Source organism: Pelmatolapia mariae, linkage group LG16_19 (genome assembly GCF_036321145.2).
Source record: "Pelmatolapia mariae isolate MD_Pm_ZW linkage group LG16_19, Pm_UMD_F_2, whole genome shotgun sequence".
In the NCBI taxonomy this organism is placed as follows: domain Eukaryota; kingdom Metazoa; phylum Chordata; class Actinopteri; order Cichliformes; family Cichlidae; genus Pelmatolapia; species Pelmatolapia mariae.
In genome coordinates, this window is record NC_086241.1 from 69,618,611 (window position 1) to 69,641,932 (window position 23,322).

General features: G+C 44.4%; 2 protein-coding genes across 8 annotated transcripts in view; one reads left to right on the forward strand and one right to left on the reverse strand.

The window, feature by feature from the left end:
* Positions 1-1,359: 1,359 nt before the first annotated feature.
* On the reverse strand, positions 1,360-5,048 carry timm9 (translocase of inner mitochondrial membrane 9 homolog). 4 transcript variants are annotated; one of them, XM_063497117.1, is made up of 4 exons: positions 4,936-5,048; positions 3,099-3,147; positions 1,927-2,022; positions 1,360-1,846 (listed from the first exon to the last, which is right to left on the reverse strand). In XM_063497117.1, exons 2-4 carry the CDS (start codon positions 3,135-3,137, stop codon positions 1,712-1,714), a joined length of 270 nt encoding a protein of 89 aa, XP_063353187.1. In that variant the 5' UTR covers positions 3,138-3,147; positions 4,936-5,048; the 3' UTR covers positions 1,360-1,711. The 4 variants fall into 4 exon arrangements, with proteins under 4 accessions (XP_063353187.1, XP_063353190.1, XP_063353186.1 ...); XM_063497120.1 differs by lacking the exon at positions 4,936-5,048 and adding an exon at positions 4,394-4,520; XM_063497116.1 differs by lacking the exon at positions 4,936-5,048 and adding an exon at positions 3,401-3,621.
* A 465-nt stretch (positions 5,049-5,513) lies between these two features.
* The window catches only part of kiaa0586 (KIAA0586 ortholog), a 37,214-nt gene continuing 19,405 nt past the window's right edge, over positions 5,514-23,322 (forward strand). For 3 of the 4 annotated variants that reach the window (XM_063497108.1, XM_063497111.1, XM_063497110.1), the window contains exons 1-7: positions 5,514-5,851; positions 7,459-7,528; positions 7,605-7,836; positions 8,019-8,089; positions 8,229-8,313; positions 8,487-8,577; positions 21,434-21,539. In XM_063497108.1, coding sequence (XP_063353178.1) covers positions 5,521-5,851; positions 7,459-7,528; positions 7,605-7,836; positions 8,019-8,089; positions 8,229-8,313; positions 8,487-8,577; positions 21,434-21,539 — 986 coding nt within the window. In that variant the 5' untranslated portion in view covers positions 5,514-5,520. The remainder of the gene's footprint in view (positions 5,852-7,458; positions 7,529-7,604; positions 7,837-8,018; positions 8,090-8,228; positions 8,314-8,486; positions 8,578-21,433; positions 21,540-23,322) is intronic. The other variant, XM_063497112.1, reaches the window with a different exon arrangement.

The following is a 23,322-nucleotide window of genomic DNA, read 5'->3' on the forward strand; positions in this document are numbered from 1 at the left end:
CAATGAGACACGCCGCTACATGGAATGCAGCACAGCGAGGTTAGCATTAAAAGTAAAGCAGGCAGCTGGGCTAGCTGTGCAGGGGCTTCCCCAGGATTTTTAACAGGGGGCCAAGAACACCAACATGGGGGGTTCTGATCATAAATAAATAAAGAGTTATTTAAACTCTTTAGGTGAGTACAAGTCATAGTCTTCCTTACCCTGTCTTGGATGTATGCAGCTCGTTGGACTGCTGTCTGCTTCAAACAACCACACAGGGAAAATTAAGTTATCCTCTACCTCGCTCATTGTTTACTCTGAGTGATGTCAGTTTCATGACATCACTCATAAATGTGATCTGTTCAGTCAGCTGTGCTGTGTTTAACTTCTGCCTGCTGTGATTATCTTTGTGCATCATCAGTGACTCACTGTGAGGAATGTAATTCGGTGAGAATGTGCAGACAGGTGGGATAAAAGCTGCAGATAGGTCTGACCTGCAGAAACTGCCTATTCAGTAAATCACTTTTTGGCACCCAGTCTAGCTCAGAGAATGGTGGTCGTGCTCACTCAGAGGAAAAAGGACAAATACCACAGACTTCCAAAATAAAAGTCCTACTGTACATCAAATGTACCCAAATAGATTACTGGATTGTAATTGAGACAGTCATGTGTTCTACACTTGAATGGTCTCCATGGGTTTGATCACTTTGTTGTTCTAGCTTTCCCAGTGCATTTCAGATCCAGTTTAAAAGTCTATTACTTGTTTCTAAGAGCGTCGATGGTTTGGCACCGCCTTACCTGACAAACTGTTTCAAACCCTTCAGTTCTACCACAGCACTGAGGTCCACGAACCTGCTGCTCCTGGAGATTCAGAGATCCAGGTTTGAAAGCAAAGGCGATGGAGCCTTCTCAGAGGTGGCTGCTAAACTTAGCTTTTCACATTAGAGCTGCCCGGACTCTAAGTCACTATAAACAAAAAACAACTGCTCTCAGGTCTGTTAGAGCCGCACACCCCGGCTTTTATTATGCAGCCACAGTCTTGAGTCGTTGTGATTTGTAGTCTGTATTCACTGTTGATTTAGTGATTGTTTTATACAGTGTATGTTTGGTATAAGTTGCCATGCAACATGCAATAAAACTAACCTTTGACTTTAGAGTAAGTCCATCAGCGAGGGTCTGCTGCAGAAACACTTCAGTACTAAAAGCAGGTTAATCAGTAACTTTCAGGACATAACGAGCTCTCCAGCCGGAGCAGGTGAAACACGTGAAACGCTGCAGCTGGTCTGAACGTTTCTCAGGACTCTGTGTGATCTGCAGCAGAGCCAGAGTGAGGCTGGATGCAGTAAAGCACTTCCTAACAGGGATGAAAACATCCACACATTCCTGATGTCGGATTATTTTTATTTCCAAACATGAAAAATGAGGTCAGCTCATCATCATCATCATCATCATCATCATCATCACCACATCGGTCGGTCGTTGTGTTCAATAAAAAGACAAATCTGCACATTAAAGGAATATTCTGCATGTTAATAAAGAATCTGAAACTACATTTCCCATGATGCACAGAACAGCCGACTAATTCCTTCACCCTGCGGATAGAATCTGAGGGGGCGGAGCTTCAGGTCAGAAACTGCAACAAAACGTCCTCATGCGCAGCTTCAGAGTCTGTTTTTACAGCGCCGGAGGATCTGCTGGACCGGGACCAGCACGGCCCGGCCCAGGTTCAGGGTCAGCGCGGCTGTCCCAGCAGGCCAGCTTTAGCCGCCAGAGCCTCGTTCTGCTGGATGTGATACTCCTGGAAACGCATGGAGATCCTCTGAGTCATCTTCAGATACTTCTGCAGGCACGACTCGGAGCAGCTCGACTGAAACACAAACAGCTGTGAGGATTTTATCCAGATGTTCCTTCAATCACATGTTTCCGTCATCCAATCAACTTTTTTACCTCCTCGGGCTTCACGTCTCTCGTGGTGAAGTCTCGGACGCAGTCCATGAAGCAGTTCTCCGTCACCTTGTTGTACGTCCCCAGAAACTCCTTAAACTGAACACAGGAAACAGACACGGCTCAGAAAACGGCTGCAGAGCAGCAATTCAGCAAAAAAATCTGAGAGATGACCGAGAAGGATCCAAGGTTCTGGTTTGGGAAGAAATTTCTCGAACAGGTTTCATGCTCAGCGGAGACCTCCGTCCTCTCGCTGCTTCAGGCACGCTCAGGTTTAGAAATAAAAAAATATGATTTAACTACAGGTGGAGCTCATATGTAGAACTGTTAGTGCAATTTCTGGTATTAGATTTACATGTGTGCTGGAGAGCTGCTCCTTTTGTTCACTAAAGCACATTTGTGAAGGAAAAAAAAAGTCTACTGCTCTGAAAAACTAAATGTTCAGCGAAGTGCAGCACAGAGGCTCCCGTTCACAAAACAGTATTACAAAGAATAGTGTATTTGTCATAAATGAGCCCTTCTATATTCTTTTTCAAAAACTTTTTTTAACCATTTTGTTTTTATTTTCCTTTCCTTAAGTTGCACCTTTTTCCATTTATTTACTTCCTTTTTTACCAACTTGCTTTTCATTTCAGATACTCACTTCTTACCTATAATTTTTCATAATGTCATATAATATTTTCTTGTTTTACTTGATTTATTTTCATTTATAAATGAACAAATACTTTATGATCTTTTGAGTTACTTTTATCTCACTTTCTAATTTACGTGCTTATTTTTTAACTTTTAAAACATTTCATGATTCTATCTCTAAATTATACACTGTTTCATTTATTTATTATTTATGTGCATTACTTTAGCTTTAAAGGCATTTTTCATTTCTAAATTAAAACTAATTACTTTCTTGTCCACTCTCACTCCTGTATTGGTCCCAATAAGCTGCCATAGTGTTCTGGCATTGACAGTATTTGAGTTTGTTTTGATTGATTTCTATTTTTATCTATTTATTTTTACCTACGGTTCTCTCTCCTGTTTTGTCCCTCACAGGCCTCCTTGCTGTATAGTTCAGTGCGGGCTTTCTATGGACCCTGGAGGCCACAGTAACCGGACTTTGTGCCTCTGAATTCTGAGCCTCTTTTCTCAGAGTCGACATGAAAACTCTTGGGGTCACTTACCTGTTTGATCTGGTCGGACTCGGACACCTGGACCGCCATGATTCGGACTCTGTAGGGTGGGGTGGTGGTGGGGAGAAACAGGGCGACAATTAGCAGTAATGCTAACACACCAGACTCCATTCATAAATCCTCCATTTTTAGCTCACTTCGCGGTCCGCCTCTTTTAAAGCTCCTCCGGCGCTCACGTGTTATTCTTTCAATGTGACCTTACAGGTGTACCGCTCAGCTTAGGTTGGCTGGTTTAGTAACGCTTCAGGGAGCAGAGGTTACCCGGGATTTAGTGACATGATGAACAAACCTACCTGATAAAACAGCACGTTTAAACGGACTGCTGCTGCTAACGGCTATCGGCTAGTCCGGTTAGCGCCGTGTTCCCGCCCTCTGATCCCCTGGAAATGTTCCTCTTCAGCCTCCCGAGCAGCAGCAGGAAGACAGTTTTTATTCCACCTGAGATCCGAGCTGCCTGAGGGGAACCTCCGAGTGACGGACTGAAGGACGCATGCGCACAGAGCAGCAGATTCTCTCCGATATTTTTGCGACTTTTAATTTAAATTAAAAAACAAACACGGTCAACATGAGGCTTACATTAAGCTTAATATTCAACCATCAATTAATAATTTTATTAAAATCAAAACACGAATAAAAATGTGCATTTGAGAGAAAAAATGTCACGAATGTTCAGGTCAGAAACCGAAACAGAAACTTTCCGGAGAGCAACAAAAGTTCTGCGACTGGTGTTCCGACCTCCAAATATAAACGCATTAAACTAAATCTAAACTTCATCAGTAAGTCCTTCTATAAAGGCAAACCATCTTTAATCATAATTTCTCCTGAACCAGTCCACCTTTACAGGGTCGTTTCAAACACATTTCAGAAAAACACAGAATTCTCGCGAGCAGTAAAATGCACTCTGACAAAGAAGCTGTTTTTACAACTGCAGCTTCTAGAATGAGTAAGACGAGTGTTTCAAGTATTTATGAATGATGTGCCAAAGTCATGGCACATTCAAATGTCATTCAAATTTGTAAAAACCAAAACCAAAAATCAAGCATCCATTGTTATGTGAAGAGACCTCTGTTTCTTTTGGTTTATTTATATTGTTACTTTATTATTTGATTTTATTTAAGTTCAGTCATTATGTTTGTATTTGTGATATCCGAGTTAATATTCGTTTGAATATCATTTTTATATAATCATTTTTCTATGATAGAGGTGTACTGTCCAGTTTTCGGCTAATAAATAAAGTTTTGCTGTGTTTACTATGGGCGTTTATCAATATGCGTACTTGTGCGTACTTGCGTTCTCGTGTACTCGTGATACGTCATCAGTCGGAGACCAAGTACTGTTCCAATTCGAAGTACGCATCAAGCCGAGAACGCGAAAAAGTCCCAGATGTGTTCTCGATCCGCCCGTTTTATCGAGCATGCATCGGTGTAGACTTGGTACAGCTATATATCCCAGAATGCATTTCGTCCAAAACTCAACAGCGGACTCCCGGCACATCGTCCCCCCCCCCCTCCCCTCCCCGCCCGCTCGCGGTCTTCTCACTACTCAGGTTAAAGAAACCCCAGCAGCTGTCTATAGTATTGAGTGTCCACTAGAATAGAAATAAAAGCGTTCTAACATCTCACCTGCTTGTTTTTATTAAGGTATGTACACGTATGTACATGTACACTATTTTTATTAATAGAGGTTTCACTACTGAGGTTAAGAATGATATATAAGTCACTTAGATCACTTCTAAATGTTAATGTTTGGTTTATTTCAGTGTTTTATTTGTTCCTGAGTAAACCGGTTTGGCTGTGATTAAAGTTAAGCTTCATAACATGTTACTCACAGTTAAATTAGGAGGGGACGGCAGTAAAAACTCCGGACCTGTGACATCATCACATACGCTGGTACAAATCACGAGTCCGTGCTCGCGTACTTGAGAATTGAGAGACGGCCCACGAGTCCGTGCTCGCGTTCTCGGCGGGTACGTACTCCCGTGCGTTCTCGGCGAGTACGTACTCACCGAGCACGCGAGTACGTACTCGCGTACTTGGGCATTGATAAACGGCCTATGTTTCTCAGAGCCGTTTGTTCTTCTTCGTGTTTTGATTTTGAAGCGGAGTTTTTTCAGCATCCTGTCTGGAGCGGAAGGCGGAAGTTCGGTTGTTTGTTGTCAGCAACAGTTGCTGTGTTTGAACATTTTCTTTTTTCTGTCGTAGTTTGTGGGGTTTTTTTTCCTGGCGTCTCGCTGGGGTGTAAATTATTTTAACTCTCTTCCCGCCCCCCGCGGCGCTGACCGCCGCCTCCCTCCGACCATTATCCGGCCTGCGGCGGGTTTTAGAGTCGGAGCGGGAAGTTTGAACGTAGTTAGCTTCCATGCTAACAGTGCGGCCTTAAATCAGCTTTGTTAACACTGTAGGTAAACAGCGTCATGTCTGCTCCGCCTGCACTCAGTCCGGATCAGTCCTTCTGCAGCTCGGACACCGGGGACGTCCTAATCCGCTCCACCCGAGTCCTCCACCCGGACCGGACCGGTCCCGGAGGCGGACCGGGACCCGGATCCGTCCAGATAACCGTCCGAAAATTGCGGGACTTTCCTCCTCCTCCTCCTCCTCTGACCGAACTGAGACAGAATAAGCAGCGGCGGCGGAGTCCCAGACAGAACCCGGATATCGCTGCTCCACATCGGTCAGCAGCGTACTTAAAGCCCCGTAAGACCACCGGAGGAGGAGACCGAAAACTCGCTGAGGCGATGGACACAGGTGGGGGGTAATGTAATACCTGGCAGGGTCATGGGAGAAATCCAGAAATTCACTAGCTGCTCACGTGGCTCACAGCTGCGTGGAGCTGTGAGTTCACTTTAGTTAAAAAAAAAAACTAGCAGCACAGAGAAACACTGAGGTAGGAGCAGGGTTAGTTCACTAAAACTAGCTGTGACAGCGTGTCTGTGAAGGTTCTCAGTCATCCAGGTCATCGTAGTCAAAGGAATTTGCAAAGAGAAGCGTCTGGACTTCTTTAAGTTGCTTGAAGACGTTTCACCTCTCATCCGAGAAGCTTCTTCAGTTCTAAGGTCAAATGGCCGAGAGTCCCAGATTTAAACCCAGTGGGAGTATCCCCCCAAAGAGGGACAAAGGACCCCCTGGTGATCCTCTAATCACATGAGCCAAGGTGTGAAAGCGGGTGTGGGACCTAATCAGCCAGGGTTTCGGGTGAGCTCATTGTGAAACCTGGCCCCACCTTGTCGTGTGAATTCCTGAGGTCAGATGGCCCAGGATGTGAGTGGGCGTTAAGGCGTCTGGGGAGGGAACTCAAAACTGGATTATAGATGGCAGACAGTTGGTGTCGTAAACCACCGCCTCTGTTCAAAGATGGTCGCTCACAGTGGACATAGATGGCTTCTTTCACTCCTCTTTCAAACCATCTGTCCTCTCTGTCCAAAATGTGAACATTGGCATCCTCGAAAGAGTGACCTTTGACCTTAAGATGCAGATGGACTGCTGAGTCTTGTCCTGTGGAGGTGGCTCTTCTATGTTGTGCCATGCGCTTGTGAAGTGGCTGTTTGGTCTCTCCAATGTAGAGGTCTGGGCATTCCTTGCTGCACTGTACAGCATACACCACGTTGTTAAGTCTGTGTTTTGGAGTTTTGTCTTTTGGGTGAACCAGTTTCTGTCTGAGTGTGTTGCTGGGTCTGAAGTACACTGGGATGTCGTGCTTGGAGAAAACTCCTGAGCTGTGACAGCACATTTCAGTTCACTAAAGTAAAAATTATTGGTCGTAGTCTTTTAAATAACAATAAAAACTCAAATAAACTGAAATGAACGTGGAAAATAACAGGATAAAAATATAGTGTAAATATTTGTTGGTTTGAAATAATTCTGCGACATCGTGACTGACGAGGTTTTAATGGACATCTTTGAGGCTGAGAGTCGCTGTTCAGTGTCATAGATCATGCCTGTGACACACACCCTCCATACAGCAATACAGACTAAAGGTCACAATAACGTTCAAAAACAAAACTTTAATAACTCTGCTACACCTAAAGCCATTAAACCGGACGGTCCTTTAAAAGCAGTGAAGATCGCATTTCAGCCAACAATCAGCAGCCTTGCGTTACAGATCCTCCTGACCTCTCACAGAAACGTCTCTACACATTAGACAGAATTTCTTCACACGCGATCATAAAAAGATCAAAATTCACATTTTTTGTGTTTTAGTTTGACTCGGTGTGAGAGTGAGCCTCCGAGACTCACCTCTCACCATAATCATTCAATCTGAGTCGTAAAAGGTCCTCCCCAACACCCTCTCACACATCCAAGCTGTTTATCTTTAATCATCACAATACTGACTCCACCTCTGCTTGCATCATCAGGTGACGACGTCCTGACGTCACGCTTTGCGTCTGGGGGTCGGGGAGTCGTGCTGGCGGCTTTGAAGCAGCGGTGAGTGAAACGTGTTTCCTCAGACTTGCTACTGGTTGCTCATAAAAACACGACTCATCTCATCTGTGCTGCTCAGCTATCACAGCGCCCCCCGCAGGAGAGAGGTCAGAGTTCACTTCTTGGACCCGATGCCGCTCCACTCTGTGGGAAACCTTCCGGACGCCCCTGCTCTGAGCTCCCGGGATGCAGCGAAGGATGCTGGGGTCCAGATGGAGACGCCGCTGTCCTCTGGTGACCTGGGAGATGCCAGTAGCACAGCCGCCGCCGCTGCCGCTGCAGCTTTGGCAGCAGCTGCTCCTCTCTTCAAGGTGAGTACAGCTGATAGATCGATCAATAATCTCACAGATTATTGATAGAGATTCAGCCCGCACACATGTTTATTTCTGCTTTTTCCACATGTGAGTCTCTGGGACTGACTCACTGCTGCCTCTGCTGGACATCAGAGTAACTGCAGCTAATGTTTAGCACCTCTGTTTGTGTTTGTTTACAGGCTCAGTCTGATATGGAGGCTCGAGTGGCTCAGCTGGCTGACGGCATCCAGAAGCTGCTGCAAGCTGACAGGTAAACACACCTGTGTGCACCTGTCGTCTCGTTATGCTGAAAACAAAAACAATAAGAGAAAAATAATTCTGTGTTTAAAAAAAAGTCACTTTAAATGAAGTGGAGATGTGACATCACTGTAACATCACCGTGTCATCAGGGAGGGTGGGGACAGAGGGCGGAGCATGAGCCAGCAGACACTGCAGCACCTGGAGAAGCTGCAGTGCCAGCAGGTGCAGCTGCAGGTGAGTACAGAAACACCTTTAATGATGTCACCGTGCTGAACAATAGCAGCAGGTTGTGTCAGACGTGTTATCCAATCAAAGAAAATATAAAACCTGGGAACTGTAGGAATAAAGATGCGACGCCTCCTGCGTCTCTTTCTAAACTTTCATTGGCGCTTCTCTCCTCCAATCAGAGCCAGCTGCTGGAATCAGCCCTCAGGATAGCGAGCGGCCATGCTTCAGACCCGCCGACGCACCTGCCCGTCACACACCTGGATGCTGCAGGTAAGCACACAGCAGTTTGTGTTGGTCAGCGTGAGGTGCGTCAGTGGGTCAGCCTGGAGCTTATACACATTGGTACAGGGGAGGTCACAGGAAGGTGGAGTTTGCAGTGTGCGACCAATCAGAAACATGGACAGGTGTACCAACAGCAGAGCAGGTGCATGTTTGTGCTGTGTACTGTTCTGACCTACACATGACATTTTGAATAATTTAGCAAACAATAGATTATAAATATTGACCTGTTTGTCTGCCTGATAAACACCAGGAACATAATTATTTCAAAAATGCTGTAAAAAATAAAATAATTTCTTTTTTCATCCAGTAACTGAAAAATCTTCAAATATTTTTTTCATTTTATGGCTGATTAAAAACACATTGTTTGGACTTGATGTGCAGAAATACAGAGAATTTTTTTTGAGCTCTTAAAATGATAAAAAATGTTATTTGTTTGTGTATAACAAACAATTATAAACAAATAACTAGAAAGCGAAAATTTCAGAAGAAATTTTAAGTGTGCCTATGCCGCTGGTAAACAGTGTAGTTTGCCATTCATACAGCTACAGAGAGCAAAACTCAGCAGAGCAGCCATTCTCCACCATGAACTATGGTAAAAACAAACACCGCTCGCGCCTCACAGATGACAGCTTACAATTTTGGGTAAAGATGAAGTGACTTTGTACAGCCCCGATTTGCAGACGCTGTGCACATAGTTTCATGAGCAGAAGTCCCATTGTACCACGGCAGACCCGACAATGTTTGCATGAACACGCTTTGAAGCATTACGTTATGGACCACTTTTCACACATAGTTGGTGTACCCACACAGCCGGCTGTAGCTTTTCAACTCACAGCCTGACACACACCCAAAAAACAGCCGAGAGAGCACAGACTACGCCAGAGAGGCGTGATTGCAGATGCCGCTCAGGTGGGTCCACCTCCCCTGCAGCGGCACTGCAGACCACGCCCCGCCACACACATCAATCACGTAAAATAAATATTTATGCACTTTTGCATTCACTTTTTGTTTTTTGTTATTTTTACACAGTGTTCTGAATGATTAACAATGGTCTACAGCCAATCTTGTGTATTATTATACAAACTTTGGTTGTAAGATGCCCTACCTGGCCCCCTGGCAAAAGCTTTGCTAGATCCGCCCCTGCACAGTTACCAGCTGTCAGCTAAATAAAAAAGGAGCTTGGTGTTTATTTCTCTCAGAAATAGTTCATAACTTCCCTTCAACTCATTCATGTCACCTAAAAAAAAGGTAAACCTGTTTCTCCATCACCAGTTCAGCTCTAATGATTCGGTAAGGTCATCTCCTGGTTTCCACCAGCCGCTTCTACAGCTGTGGCTCCAGCAAACATCAGCTGATACTAGAAATTAAAATCAAATGAATTCTAACAACAGCTGATCAAGCTTAAACGTGCTGCTGTTGTTTAGCGCAATAAACAAACAAGAGAGAAAAGCCGATCATTGATCAGTTTCATGACTGAAGTTTGAACAGGCGAGAGAATGACAGGGGAGGCTGTCATAAAGTTCAACATCAGTAACTTAGCGCGCACACAGCTGTATAGAAACTCCGTCGTGCTAGCTAGCACGCAGTACAAGTTATTATAACTGATTGTAAAAAGTCAGCACAACGGAAATAAACTACACCTAAACTCGGTTTATATCTGACCCAAATAGAGTGCAGTTCATAACTTCTTACCTGAAATTCAGTTCACCTCACGCTCTGACCGGCAGCCGCCTGCTTCTCCTGCCTTCGGTTTCCCTGATCCACGATCTACCACCGGTCGATCGGCGGTCGCCTCGCCGCCTCTTATGTCTCGTTCCCTGCATGCTCTGTCTGACACACACCGGTGGATAGCTGCCCTCGGTTGTAGCTCCGTGTCAGCGACCACCAAACAACTCAGTTATTTTTTCCACATCGACCAGCATCTGGACAATCCACCGCCTTTCACTGTTTGTACCGTTACTAAAAAAAAACCCTCATCAGCTCATAAAAACGAAAAATAAGTCCAGCTATGACCCTGAGTCAAAAAGACAGCCAGTTAGCTAGCTAGCTGTCTAGCTCTTTGCAGGCACCGAAACCATCAGAGCTAATATGGGATGTCTTGGTAACACGAGCAGATATTTGAAGTTTACATCTGGCCAATCCACCACCTTTCACTGTTTATACCGTTACTAAAATGAATAAATAAATAAATCATCGGTCCATTTAAACGAAAAATAAGTCTAGCTGTGACCACGAGACTTTACGAAGGACCGGGTGTGAAACCAGAGTAAGCCGCTCTCACTGTCATCCAGGCCGGCTGTAGCTTGTTAGCAAAGCCGCGCTAGCCACACTAGCCAGCTAGCCTCAAGCAGAAACGACATCGTCAGAACATTGTCGCTAATATGGGATGTTTTGACAAAACGAGCAGATATTTGAAGTTTACACACCTATATTCTCGCCTGAAAATATCTTAAAAGTTTATTTTGTGACCTAGAAACAGTATTAAGAGGAAAATAAAAACTAAGTGATGGCCGCCATTGTTTGACTCGGCAGAGGCGTGCTATGAATTGTGGGATATTGAGTTTTCCACCAAGCATTACCGTAACTTTTGAATGATTTGCGCAACCTTAAAAATTCCAATGGCTCCTGAAAGCAGCGACGCTGTGCGCACCGTTGATATTGTCATCATTACGGTAATCCAAATAAGGGTAGACAGGCCGTACTACTCCCGGCATACCACTAGAGAGAGCCAACACACCACAAATGAAGTTTGAAATTTGTATCAGTGGGACCAAAAGATGGAGCCAACACACCACAAATGAAGTCTGTTTCTATGGCGCCAAAAGAAGAATCTTTCTAAATTTGCACTAAAATATTAATATTTAAAAAACTATAAAAGTCATAAACACCAAAAGTGTATACCATACTAGTCCAGCTCCAGCCGCACAAAATGATCTAACATATGTAACCCTATTGTCAAAACTGTTTGGCAGAGAAGCGCGGGAAAATTTTCACTAAAATATTAATATTTAAAAAACTATAATAGTCATAAACACCAAAAGTCATAGCACACCATTCCTGATCCAGCCGCACAAAATGAGGTAACATATATGAATCTTGTCTCAAAACTGCGAGGCGAGATTCGCTGCAAAATTTCAGGCGGAAACTGAAGAATAATAATAACTAGAAAGCGAAAATTTCAGAAGAAATTTTAAGTGTGCCTATGCCGCTGCTAATCAGTGTAGTTTGCCATTCATACAGCTACAGACAGCAAAACTCAGAAGAGCAGCCATTCTCCACCATGAATTATGGTAAAAACAAACACCGCTCGCGCCTCACAGATGACAGTTTACAGTTTTGGGTAAAGATGAAGTGACTTTGTACAGCCCCGATTTGCAGACGCTGTGCACACAGGTTCATGAGCAGAAGTTCCATTGTACCACGGCAGACACGACAATGTTTGCACGAACACGCTTTGAACCAGTACGTTATGGACCACTTTTCACACATGGTTGGTGTACCCACCCAGCCAGCTGTAGCTTTTCAACTCACAGCCCAACACACACCCAAAAAACAGCCGAGAGAGCACAGACTACGCCCGAGAGGCGTGATTGCAGGTGCCGCTCAGGTGGGTCCACCTCCCCTGCAGCGGCACTGCAGACCACGCCCCGCCACACACATCAAACACGTAAAATAAATATTTATGCACTTTTGCATTCACTTTTTGTTTTTTGTTATTTTTACACAGTGTTCTGAATGATGAACAATGGTCTACAGCCAATCTTGTGTATTATTATACAAACTTTGGTTGTAAGATTCAGATAACTATTTAATAAAAGCTAAATATTTTATATGAGAGTAAGAAAGAAAAGTATATCTTTGTGTCCACCTTTCTCTGTTAATGCCCTACCTGGCCCCCTGGCAAAAGCTTTGCTAGATCCGCCCCTGCACAGTTACCAGCTGTCAGCTACACAAAAAAAGGAGCTTGGTGTATATTCCTCTCTCAGAAACAGTTCGTAATTTCCCTTCAACTCATTCATGTCACCTAAGGGTAAACCTGTTTCTCCATCACCAGTTCAGCTCTGATGATTCAGTAAGGACATCTGGTTTGGAACAGCCGTTTTTACAGCTGTGGCTGCAGCAAACATCAGCTGATACTAGAAATTAAAAGCAAATGAATTCTAACAACAGCTGATCAAGCTTAAACGTGCTGCTGTTGTTTAGCGATAAACAAACAAGAGAGAAAAGCCGATCATTGATCAGTTTCATGACTGAAGTTTCAACAGGCGAGAGAATGACAGGGGAGGCTGTCATAAAGTTCAACATCGGTAACATCGGTAACTTAGCGTGCACACAGCTGTATACAAACTCCGTCCCCGTCGTGCTAGCTAGCACGCAGTACGAGTTATTGTAAGTGATTGAAAAAGTCAGCACAATGAAAATAAACTACACCTAAACTCGGTTTATATCTGACCCAAATAGAGTGCAGGTCATAACTTCTTACCTGAAATTCAGTTCACCTCACGCTCCTGCCTTCGCTTTCCCTGATCCACGATTGACCTCCGCGTTAGCAAACACCGGTCGATCGGCGGTACCCTCACCGCCTTGTATGTCTCGTTCGCGGCATGTCCTTTCTGTCACACACCGGTGGATAGCTGCCCTCTGTTGTAGCTCCACCACCAAACAACTCAGTTATTTTTTCCACATCGACCAGCATCATCGGCCCATATAAACGAAAAATAAGTCCAACTAAGACACAGACCCTTGCCGAGCGATCGGGCGATTAAACAAATTTTAGCCACCTCACTATCAGCCAAGCCTGGGTGGTTTTTCACGAAGGGTCGCTAGCCGCGCTAGCTAGCTAGCCAGCCGGCTATCAGCAACACGTAAGAGAACTGTTGCTAAATAAACTACACCTAAACTCGGTTTATATCTGACCCAAATAGAGTGCAGGTCATAACTTCTTACCTGAAATTCAGTTCACCTCACGCTCCTGCCTTCGCTTTCCCTGATCCACGATTGACCTCCGCGTTAGCAAACACCGGTCGATCGGCGGTAGCCTCACCGCCTTGTATGTCTCGTTCGTGGCATGTCCTTTCTGTCACACACCGGTGGATAGCTGCCCTCTGTTGTAGCTCCACCACCAAACAACTCAGTTATTTTTTCCACATCGACCAGCATCATCGGCCCATATAAATGAAAAATAAGTCCAGCTAAGACACAGACCCTTGCCGAGCGATCGGGCGATGAAACAAATTTTAGCCACCTCACTATCAGCCAAGCCTGGGTGGTTTTTCACGAAGGGTCGCTAGCAGCGCTAGCTGGCTAAGCTAGCGGCGCTAGCTAGCTAGCCGGCTATCAGCAACACGTAAGAGAAATGTTGCTAAATAAACTACACCTAAACTCGGTTTATATCTGACCCAAATAGAGTGCAGGTCATAACTTCTTACCTGAAATTCAGTGCACCTCACGCTCCTGCCTTCGCTTTCCCTGATCCACGATTGACCTCCGCGTTAGCAAACACCGGTCGATCGGCGGTCGCGGCATGTCCTTTCTGTCATACACCGGTGGATAGCTGCCCACTGTTGTAGCTCCGCATTATAGCACCACCAAACAACTCAGTTATTTTTTCCACATCCAGCTGTAACTCCGATTCTGTGCGAGCATTTGCGAGAGACCGGGGAGGTGAAAGGAGAGAGAGAGTCCCCTCGCTGTGCATTTGCAGCCAAGTGCGGCAGCTAGCTAGGTAGCCGGCTAGCTGTCAGGCAGGACCAAGGTCGTCAGAGCACTGTCGCTAATATGATAAAACAAGCAGATATTTGAAGTTTACCTACCTACATTCTCGCCTGAAAATATCTTAAAAGTTGATTTTGTGACCTAGAAACACTAATAAAAGACATATAAAACGAAGTGGTGGCCGCCATTGTGTAACTCGGCAGAGGTGTGCTATGAATTGTGGGATATGGAGTTTTCCACCAAGCATAGAAGCCATTGTGTTTACCGTAACTATTCAATGGTTCGCGCAACCTTAAAACCTCCAATGGTTCCTGAAAGCAGCGAGGCTGTGCGCGCCATTGATATTGTCATCATTACGGTATCCAAATAAGGGTAGACAGGCTGTACCACTCCCGGCATACCACTAGAGAGAGCCAACACACCACAAATGAAGTTTGAAATTTGTTTCAATGGGACCAAAAGATGGCGCCAACACACCACAAATGAAGTCTGTTTATTTGGCGCCAAAAGATGAATTGGCCTAAATTTGCACTAAAATCTAAATATTTCAAAAACTATAAAAGTCATAAACACCAAAAGTCATGACATAATAGTCCAGCTCCAGCCGCACAAAATGATCTAACATATGTAACCCTAATGTCAAAACTGTTAGGCAGAGAGGCGCGGGAAAATTTTCACTAAAATATTAATATTTAAAAAACTATAAAATTCATAAACACCAAAAGTCATAGCACACCATTCCAGATCCAGCCGCACAAAATGAGGTCACATATATGAAGCTTGTCTCAAAACTGCGGGGCGAGATTCGCTGCAAAATTTCAGGCGGAAACTGAAGAATAATAATAATAAGAATAATAAATCCGAGCAATAGTAATATGTGTGCCTCTTGGCATAGGCACACATAACTAGAAAGCGAAAATTTCAGAAGAAATTTTAAGTGTGCCTATGCTGCTGGTAAACAGTGTAGTTTGCCATTCATACAGCTACAGAGAGCAAAACTCAGCAGAGCAGCCATTCTCCACCATGAACTATGGTAAAAACAAACACCGCTCGCGCCTCACAGATGACAGCTTACAATTTTGGGTAAAGATGAAGTGACTTTGTACAGCCCCAATTTGCAGACGCTGTGCACATAGTTTCATGAGCTGAAGTCCCATTGTACCACGGCAGACCCGACAATGTTTGCATGAACACGCTTTGAAGCATTACGTTATGGACCACTTTTCACACATAGTTGGTGTACCCACACAGCCGGCTGTAGCTTTTCAACTCACAGCCTGACACACACCCAAAAAACAGCCGAGAGAGCACAGACTACGCCAGAGAGGCGTGATTGCAGATGCCGCTCAGGTGGGTCCACCTCCCCTGCAGCGGCACTGCAGACCACGCCCCGCCACACACATCAATCACGTAAAATAAATATTTATGCACTTTTGCATTCACTTTTTGTTTTTTGTTATTTTTACACAGTGTTCTGAATGATTAACAATGGTCTACAGCCAATCTTGTGTATTATTATACAAACTTTGGTTGTAAGATGCCCTACCTGGCCCCCTGGCAAAAGCTTTGCTAGATCCGCCCCTGCACAGTTACCAGCTGTCAGCTAAATAAAAAAGGAGCTTGGTGTTTATTTCTCTCAGAAATAGTTCATAACTTCCCTTCAACTCATTCATGTCACCTAAAAAAAAGGTAAACCTGTTTCTCCATCACCAGTTCAGCTCTAATGATTCGGTAAGGTCATCTCCTGGTTTCCACCAGCCGCTTCTACAGCTGTGGCTCCAGCAAACATCAGCTGATACTAGAAATTAAAATCAAATGAATTCTAACAACAGCTGATCAAGCTTAAACGTGCTGCTGTTGTTTAGCGCAATAAACAAACAAGAGAGAAAAGCCGATCATTGATCAGTTTCATGACTGAAGTTTGAACAGGCGAGAGAATGACAGGGGAGGCTGTCATAAAGTTCAACATCAGTAACTTAGCGCGCACACAGCTGTATAGAAACTCTGTCGTGCTAGCTAGCACGCAGTACGAGTTATTATAACTGATTGTAAAAAGTCAGCACAACGAAAATAAACTACACCTAAACTCGGTTTATATCTGACCCAAATAGAGTGCAGTTCATAACTTCTTACCTGAAATTCAGTTCACCTCACGCTCTGACCGGCAGCCGCCTGCTTCTCCTGCCTTCGGTTTCCCTGATCCACGATCTACCACCGGTCGATCGGCGGTCGCCTCGCCGCCTCTTATGTCTCGTTCCCTGCATGCTCTGTCTGACACACACCGGTGGATAGCTGCCCTCGGTTGTAGCTCCGTGTCAGCGACCACCAAACAACTCAGTTATTTTTTCCACATCGACCAGCATCTGGACAATCCACCGCCTTTCACTGTTTGTACCGTTACTAAAAAAAAACCCTCATCAGCTCATAAAAACGAAAAATAAGTCCAGCTATGACCCTGAGTCAAAAAGACAGCCAGTTAGCTAGCTAGCTGTCTAGCTCTTTGCAGGCACCGAAACCATCAGAGCTAATATGGGATGTCTTGGTAACACAAGCAGATATTTGAAGTTTACATCTGGCCAATCCACCACCTTTCACTGTTTATACCGTTACTAAAATGAATAAATAAATAAATCATTTATTTATTTAAAATAAGTCCAGCTGTGACCACGAGACTTTACGAAGGACCGGGTGTGAAACCAGAGTAAGCCGCTCTCACTGTCATCCAGGCCGGCTGTAGCTTGTTAGCAAAGCCGCGCTAGCCACACTAGCCAGCTAGCCTCAAGCAGAAACGACATCGTCAGAACATTGTCGCTAATATGGGATGTTTTGACAAAACGAGCAGATATTTGAAGTTTACACACCTATATTCTCGCCTGAAAATATCTTAAAAGTTTATTTTGTGACCTAGAAACAGTATTAAGAGGAAAATAAAAACTAAGTGATGGCCGCCATTGTTTGACTCGGCAGAGGCGTGCTATGAATTGTGGGATATTGAGTTTTCCACCAAGCATTACCGTAACTTTTGAATGATTTGCGCAACCTTAAAAATTCCAATGGCTCCTGAAAGCAGCGACGCTGTGCGCACCGTTGATATTGTCATCATTACGGTAATCCAAATAAGGGTAGACAGGCCGTACTACTCCCGGCATACCACTAGAGAGAGCCAACACACCACAAATGAAGTTTGAAATTTGTATCAGTGGGACCAAAAGATGGAGCCAACACACCACAAATGAAGTCTGTTTCTATGGCGCCAAAAGAAGAATCTTTCTAAATTTGCACTAAAATATTAATATTTAAAAAACTATAAAAGTCATAAACACCAAAAGTGTATACCATACTAGTCCAGCTCCAGCCGCACAAAATGATCTAACATATGTAACCCTATTGTCAAAACTGTTTGGCAGAGAAGCGCGGGAAAATTTTCACTAAAATATTAATATTTAAAAAACTATAATAGTCATAAACACCAAAAGTCATAGCACACCATTCCTGATCCAGCCGCACAAAATGAGGTAACATATATGAATCTTGTCTCAAAACTGCGAGGCGAGATTCGCTGCAAAATTTCAGGCGGAAACTGAAGAATAATAATAATAATAAATCTGACGAATAGTAATATGTGTGCCTCTTGGCATAGGCACACATAATAACTAGAAAGCGAAAATTTCAGAAGAAATTTTAAGTGTGCCTATGCTGCTGGTAAACAGTGTAGTTTGCCATTCATACAGCTACAGAGAGCAAAACTCAGCAGAGCAGCCATTCTCCACCATGAACTATGGTAAAAACAAACACCGCTCGCGCCTCACAGATGACAGCTTACAATTTTGGGTAAAGATGAAGTGACTTTGTACAGCCCCAATTTGCAGACGCTGTGCACATAGTTTCATGAGCTGAAGTCCCATTGTACCACGGCAGACCCGACAATGTTTGCATGAACACGCTTTGAAGCATTACGTTATGGACCACTTTTCACACATAGTTGGTGTACCCACACAGCCGGCTGTAGCTTTTCAACTCACAGCCTGACACACACCCAAAAAACAGCCGAGAGAGCACAGACTACGCCAGAGAGGCGTGATTGCAGATGCCGCTCAGGTGGGTCCACCTCCCCTGCAGCGGCACTGCAGACCACGCCCCGCCACACACATCAATCACGTAAAATAAATATTTATGCACTTTTGCATTCACTTTTTGTTTTTTGTTATTTTTACACAGTGTTCTGAATGATTAACAATGGTCTACAGCCAATCTTGTGTATTATTATACAAACTTTGGTTGTAAGATGCCCTACCTGGCCCCCTGGCAAAAGCTTTGCTAGATCCGCCCCTGCACAGTTACCAGCTGTCAGCTAAATAAAAAAGGAGCTTGGTGTTTATTTCTCTCAGAAATAGTTCATAACTTCCCTTCAACTCATTCATGTCACCTAAAAAAAAGGTAAACCTGTTTCTCCATCACCAGTTCAGCTCTAATGATTCGGTAAGGTCATCTCCTGGTTTCCACCAGCCGCTTCTACAGCTGTGGCTCCAGCAAACATCAGCTGATACTAGAAATTAAAATCAAATGAATTCTAACAACAGCTGATCAAGCTTAAACGTGCTGCTGTTGTTTAGCGCAATAAACAAACAAGAGAGAAAAGCCGATCATTGATCAGTTTCATGACTGAAGTTTGAACAGGCGAGAGAATGACAGGGGAGGCTGTCATAAAGTTCAACATCAGTAACTTAGCGCGCACACAGCTGTATAGAAACTCTGTCGTGCTAGCTAGCACGCAGTACGAGTTATTATAACTGATTGTAAAAAGTCAGCACAACGAAAATAAACTACACCTAAACTCGGTTTATATCTGACCCAAATAGAGTGCAGTTCATAACTTCTTACCTGAAATTCAGTTCACCTCACGCTCTGACCGGCAGCCGCCTGCTTCTCCTGCCTTCGGTTTCCCTGATCCACGATCTACCACCGGTCGATCGGCGGTCGCCTCGCCGCCTCTTATGTCTCGTTCCCTGCATGCTCTGTCTGACACACACCGGTGGATAGCTGCCCTCGGTTGTAGCTCCGTGTCAGCGACCACCAAACAACTCAGTTATTTTTTCCACATCGACCAGCATCTGGACAATCCACCGCCTTTCACTGTTTGTACCGTTACTAAAAAAAAACCCTCATCAGCTCATAAAAACGAAAAATAAGTCCAGCTATGACCCTGAGTCAAAAAGACAGCCAGTTAGCTAGCTAGCTGTCTAGCTCTTTGCAGGCACCGAAACCATCAGAGCTAATATGGGATGTCTTGGTAACACGAGCACATATTTGAAGTTTACATCTGGCCAATCCACCACCTTTCACTGTTTATACCGTTACTAAAATGAATAAATAAATAAATCATTTATTTATTTAAAATAAGTCCAGCTGTGACCACGAGACTTTACGAAGGACCGGGTGTGAAACCAGAGTAAGCCGCTCTCACTGTCATCCAGGCCGGCTGTAGCTTGTTAGCAAAGCCGCGCTAGCCACACTAGCCAGCTAGCCTCAAGCAGAAACGACATCGTCAGAACATTGTCGCTAATATGGGATGTTTTGACAAAACGAGCAGATATTTGAAGTTTACACACCTATATTCTCGCCTGAAAATATCTTAAAAGTTTATTTTGTGACCTAGAAACAGTATTAAGAGGAAAATAAAAACTAAGTGATGGCCGCCATTGTTTGACTCGGCAGAGGCGTGCTATGAATTGTGGGATATTGAGTTTTCCACCAAGCATTACCGTAACTTTTGAATGATTTGCGCAACCTTAAAAATTCCAATGGCTCCTGAAAGCAGCGACGCTGTGCGCACCGTTGATATTGTCATCATTACGGTAATCCAAATAAGGGTAGACAGGCCGTACTACTCCCGGCATACCACTAGAGAGAGCCAACACACCACAAATGAAGTTTGAAATTTGTATCAGTGGGACCAAAAGATGGAGCCAACACACCACAAATGAAGTCTGTTTCTATGGCGCCAAAAGAAGAATCTTTCTAAATTTGCACTAAAATATTAATATTTAAAAAACTATAAAAGTCATAAACACCAAAAGTGTATACCATACTAGTCCAGCTCCAGCCGCACAAAATGATCTAACATATGTAACCCTATTGTCAAAACTGTTTGGCAGAGAAGCGCGGGAAAATTTTCACTAAAATATTAATATTTAAAAAACTATAATAGTCATAAACACCAAAAGTCATAGCACACCATTCCTGATCCAGCCGCACAAAATGAGGTAACATATATGAATCTTGTCTCAAAACTGCGAGGCGAGATTCGCTGCAAAATTTCAGGCGGAAACTGAAGAATAATAATAATAATAAATCTGACGAATAGTAATATGTGTGCCTCTTGGCATAGGCACACATAATAATAAATCCGACGAATAGTAATATGTGTGCCTCTTGGCATAGGCACACATAACTAAACATTAAGTTTCGGACTGTCAGCCCTGAGGTGTTATGAGGAAGGTGAACCAGCAGGTGGCAGCAGTGTGTGTGTGTGTGGACGGGTATTAACATCTTCATGGGGACCAAAAATTGGTAGTTTACTATACTTGTGGGGACAAACAGCCCTTGTGGGGACCAAAATCCAGGTCCCCACGAGTTTGAAGGCATTTTTGAGCCTCAAAATGTGGTTTTAGTGTCAGGGTTACAATTAGGTTATGGTTAGGTTTAGGGTAAGGGTCAGGGTTAGGCATTCATTTTTGATGGTTAGGGTTAGGGTAAGGGGCTAGGGAAAGCATTGTGTCAATGAAATGTCCCCACAAGGATATAAATACACACACGTGTGTGTGTGTGTGTGTGTGTCACTACTGCAGGATGGAGTCAGTTGTCATGGTAACCAGAGTGTTTGTAGCAGCATGACTATTTTTAGCTTCAATGCTGAATTCAGATCGTGTGTGTGTGTGTGTGTGTGCACATCTGTCGAGGCAAATATCGCAGTATTCATGTCTGAAATTCTGAAATATACTTTCAACATCTTCATGAGATCCACCTGGAAAATCCTTGTACACTTTTCCAGGCTTTCCAGGCCTGGAAAACGTTGAAACTTCGTGGATGATTAACCTCCGTCTCTGCTTTGTCTTCTTCTTCACTCCAGCAGCAAACAGCGCCCAGCCACCGAGCTCCTCGCCAAACGTAGCTCTCCCTGCTGCCCCAGTTACCATGGAAACGCATCGCCTTGACCGATGGACAGATCAAACCAGGTGAAGGGGGGAGGGGGAGGATGTTTCTGTGGGTTTGACGGAGGCGTTTTGTTAAACAGAGACTGAGACACAGACAGGAAACAGGCTCAGGGTTCAGGTGCACTCCTGACACACCTGGAAAAGCTTGAACCTGCTTATTAAACAGCCACCAATCAACACGCTCAGAAGGACTCTTGGTTTTTGGTTGTTCTCATTTATGTGACGCATTCAGTGAGCGCACATGGAGATCTGAAGAGATGTCGTCATAAAAATGTCTTTAGGTTGAGACAGCTCCTCAGAGTGTCCTGAATGATCCTAAACTAGTTTGGATGGGTCTGTTTTGGTCCCTCCATCACGCCGTTAACCCCTGGGTTCTCTGGGTTCGGGCCTGAAACCGAGACATCACGTGGCTCTCGTCTCACAGCCAGCTTCAGATCTTCACGCAGGACCCCGTGAAAGCATCCGTTTATCGTTTCCTTCATGCAGACTTTTCAGGAATTTTAATTCTTACTTCAGGAAGCTTCAGACCAAGTTTCCCACGATTACTTTGCTGCACACATGATTCTTACAGACCTCAACAAACACTGAAAATGCCTCAGGAGCAGGGCCAGCACAAAAACAAATCTTTATTACATTTTTTGTGTGTTTATTTAAGAAAGAAAGATAAAGATGTTTGATTATTTGCACAGATCCACGTGAACCGAATAATCAGCTGAAGCTGAAAATGGAGGCAAATAAAATCCTGTAAGTCACAAACTGACTCCAGGCTGGATTCAAATGTGCACAGAACCGGTTTGACTGCCGGGCTCTACACGGGCTTTCTCCTGGTTTAAAGAAGCCTTCAGAGGTGTCGACACACATTACCATCAGTGGTCTGCATGTGGTCACCGTTTGGTCTGAGTCAATTAAACCCACTTATGAAAAAACAAGCCAGTGATTTTCCTGCGGTGGAAGGGCAGAGTGACGCCCTCGTGTGTTTTAGAGACAAAGGTTAGATTAATTCCTGTGCACTGATGCTTCAGCTAAAGTGATGAAAGGTCATGTGAGAGCATGTGGAGGTGCTGATTGGTCTGTTCGGTTAGTCGCAGTGCTGTGTGAAGGCTGGAGCAGGTGGAGACATAAAGGAGCCTCGGAGCGTCTGAACGCTGCAGCAGGTCTGCGTCGCTCCATTTGCATAATCATTCATAGTGTGTGGGGGGGGGGGGCTACAGTTGATCCTGTATTCTGCAGCTTCTCCTCGCACGTTTCCATGGCAACGCCAGCAGTATCCATAAGAGGCACGCAGATGCTTTTGTGTGTTTATGGAGATGGCACTAAGCCAAAGCCGCCACCCACTGCTGATAACTGAAAAACCACAATATTCCCAGAATGCACCAGTGTGGTGCACATTTTTATAACTCACCTGTGTAAACTCTGTCAAGGCAAGGTTGCATATCAGGGGCGTGGCCTCTTTGACTGACAGGTGGATGGTGGGTGTAGCTGCTAGCTTGTGCTCACTGGACTCTGGACGTGTTGGTGCTGCTGTGAGGTTTCTGTACGAACAGACGTCTGAGAAGTCTTTTGTTTGGGTGTTGTGAATGAGCAGATACCTGTGACTGTGACAACTGGATAGCCAGAGCTGACGACAGCACTCCACCCTCTCGTCCAAATATGGTCACTTCAGGAAACAAAAAAACAACGCAGCAAAGGCCAAACTGCAGCCAAGTCCCTCTGTGAGTTACAGGCTGTGAGTTAACCCCATCCTGTTTGTGCACACTGTGCTTGAAACTAGTGTAGTTTTTATTTTTCTGCCCGTCTGATGAAC

Bases quoted from the DNA above. Each gene is read 5' to 3' on its own strand.
- timm9 (XM_063497117.1), bottom strand. From the start codon at position 3,137: ATGGCGGTCCAGGTGTCCGAGTCCGACCAGATCAAACAG. The intron at 2,023-3,098 runs GTAAGTGACCCC...TCCTGTGTTCAG, and splicing joins AGTCCGACCAGATCAAACAG to TTTAAGGAGTTTCTGGGGAC. The intron at 1,847-1,926 runs GTAAAAAAGTTG...TTTGTGTTTCAG, and splicing joins GAGACGTGAAGCCCGAGGAG to TCGAGCTGCTCCGAGTCGTG.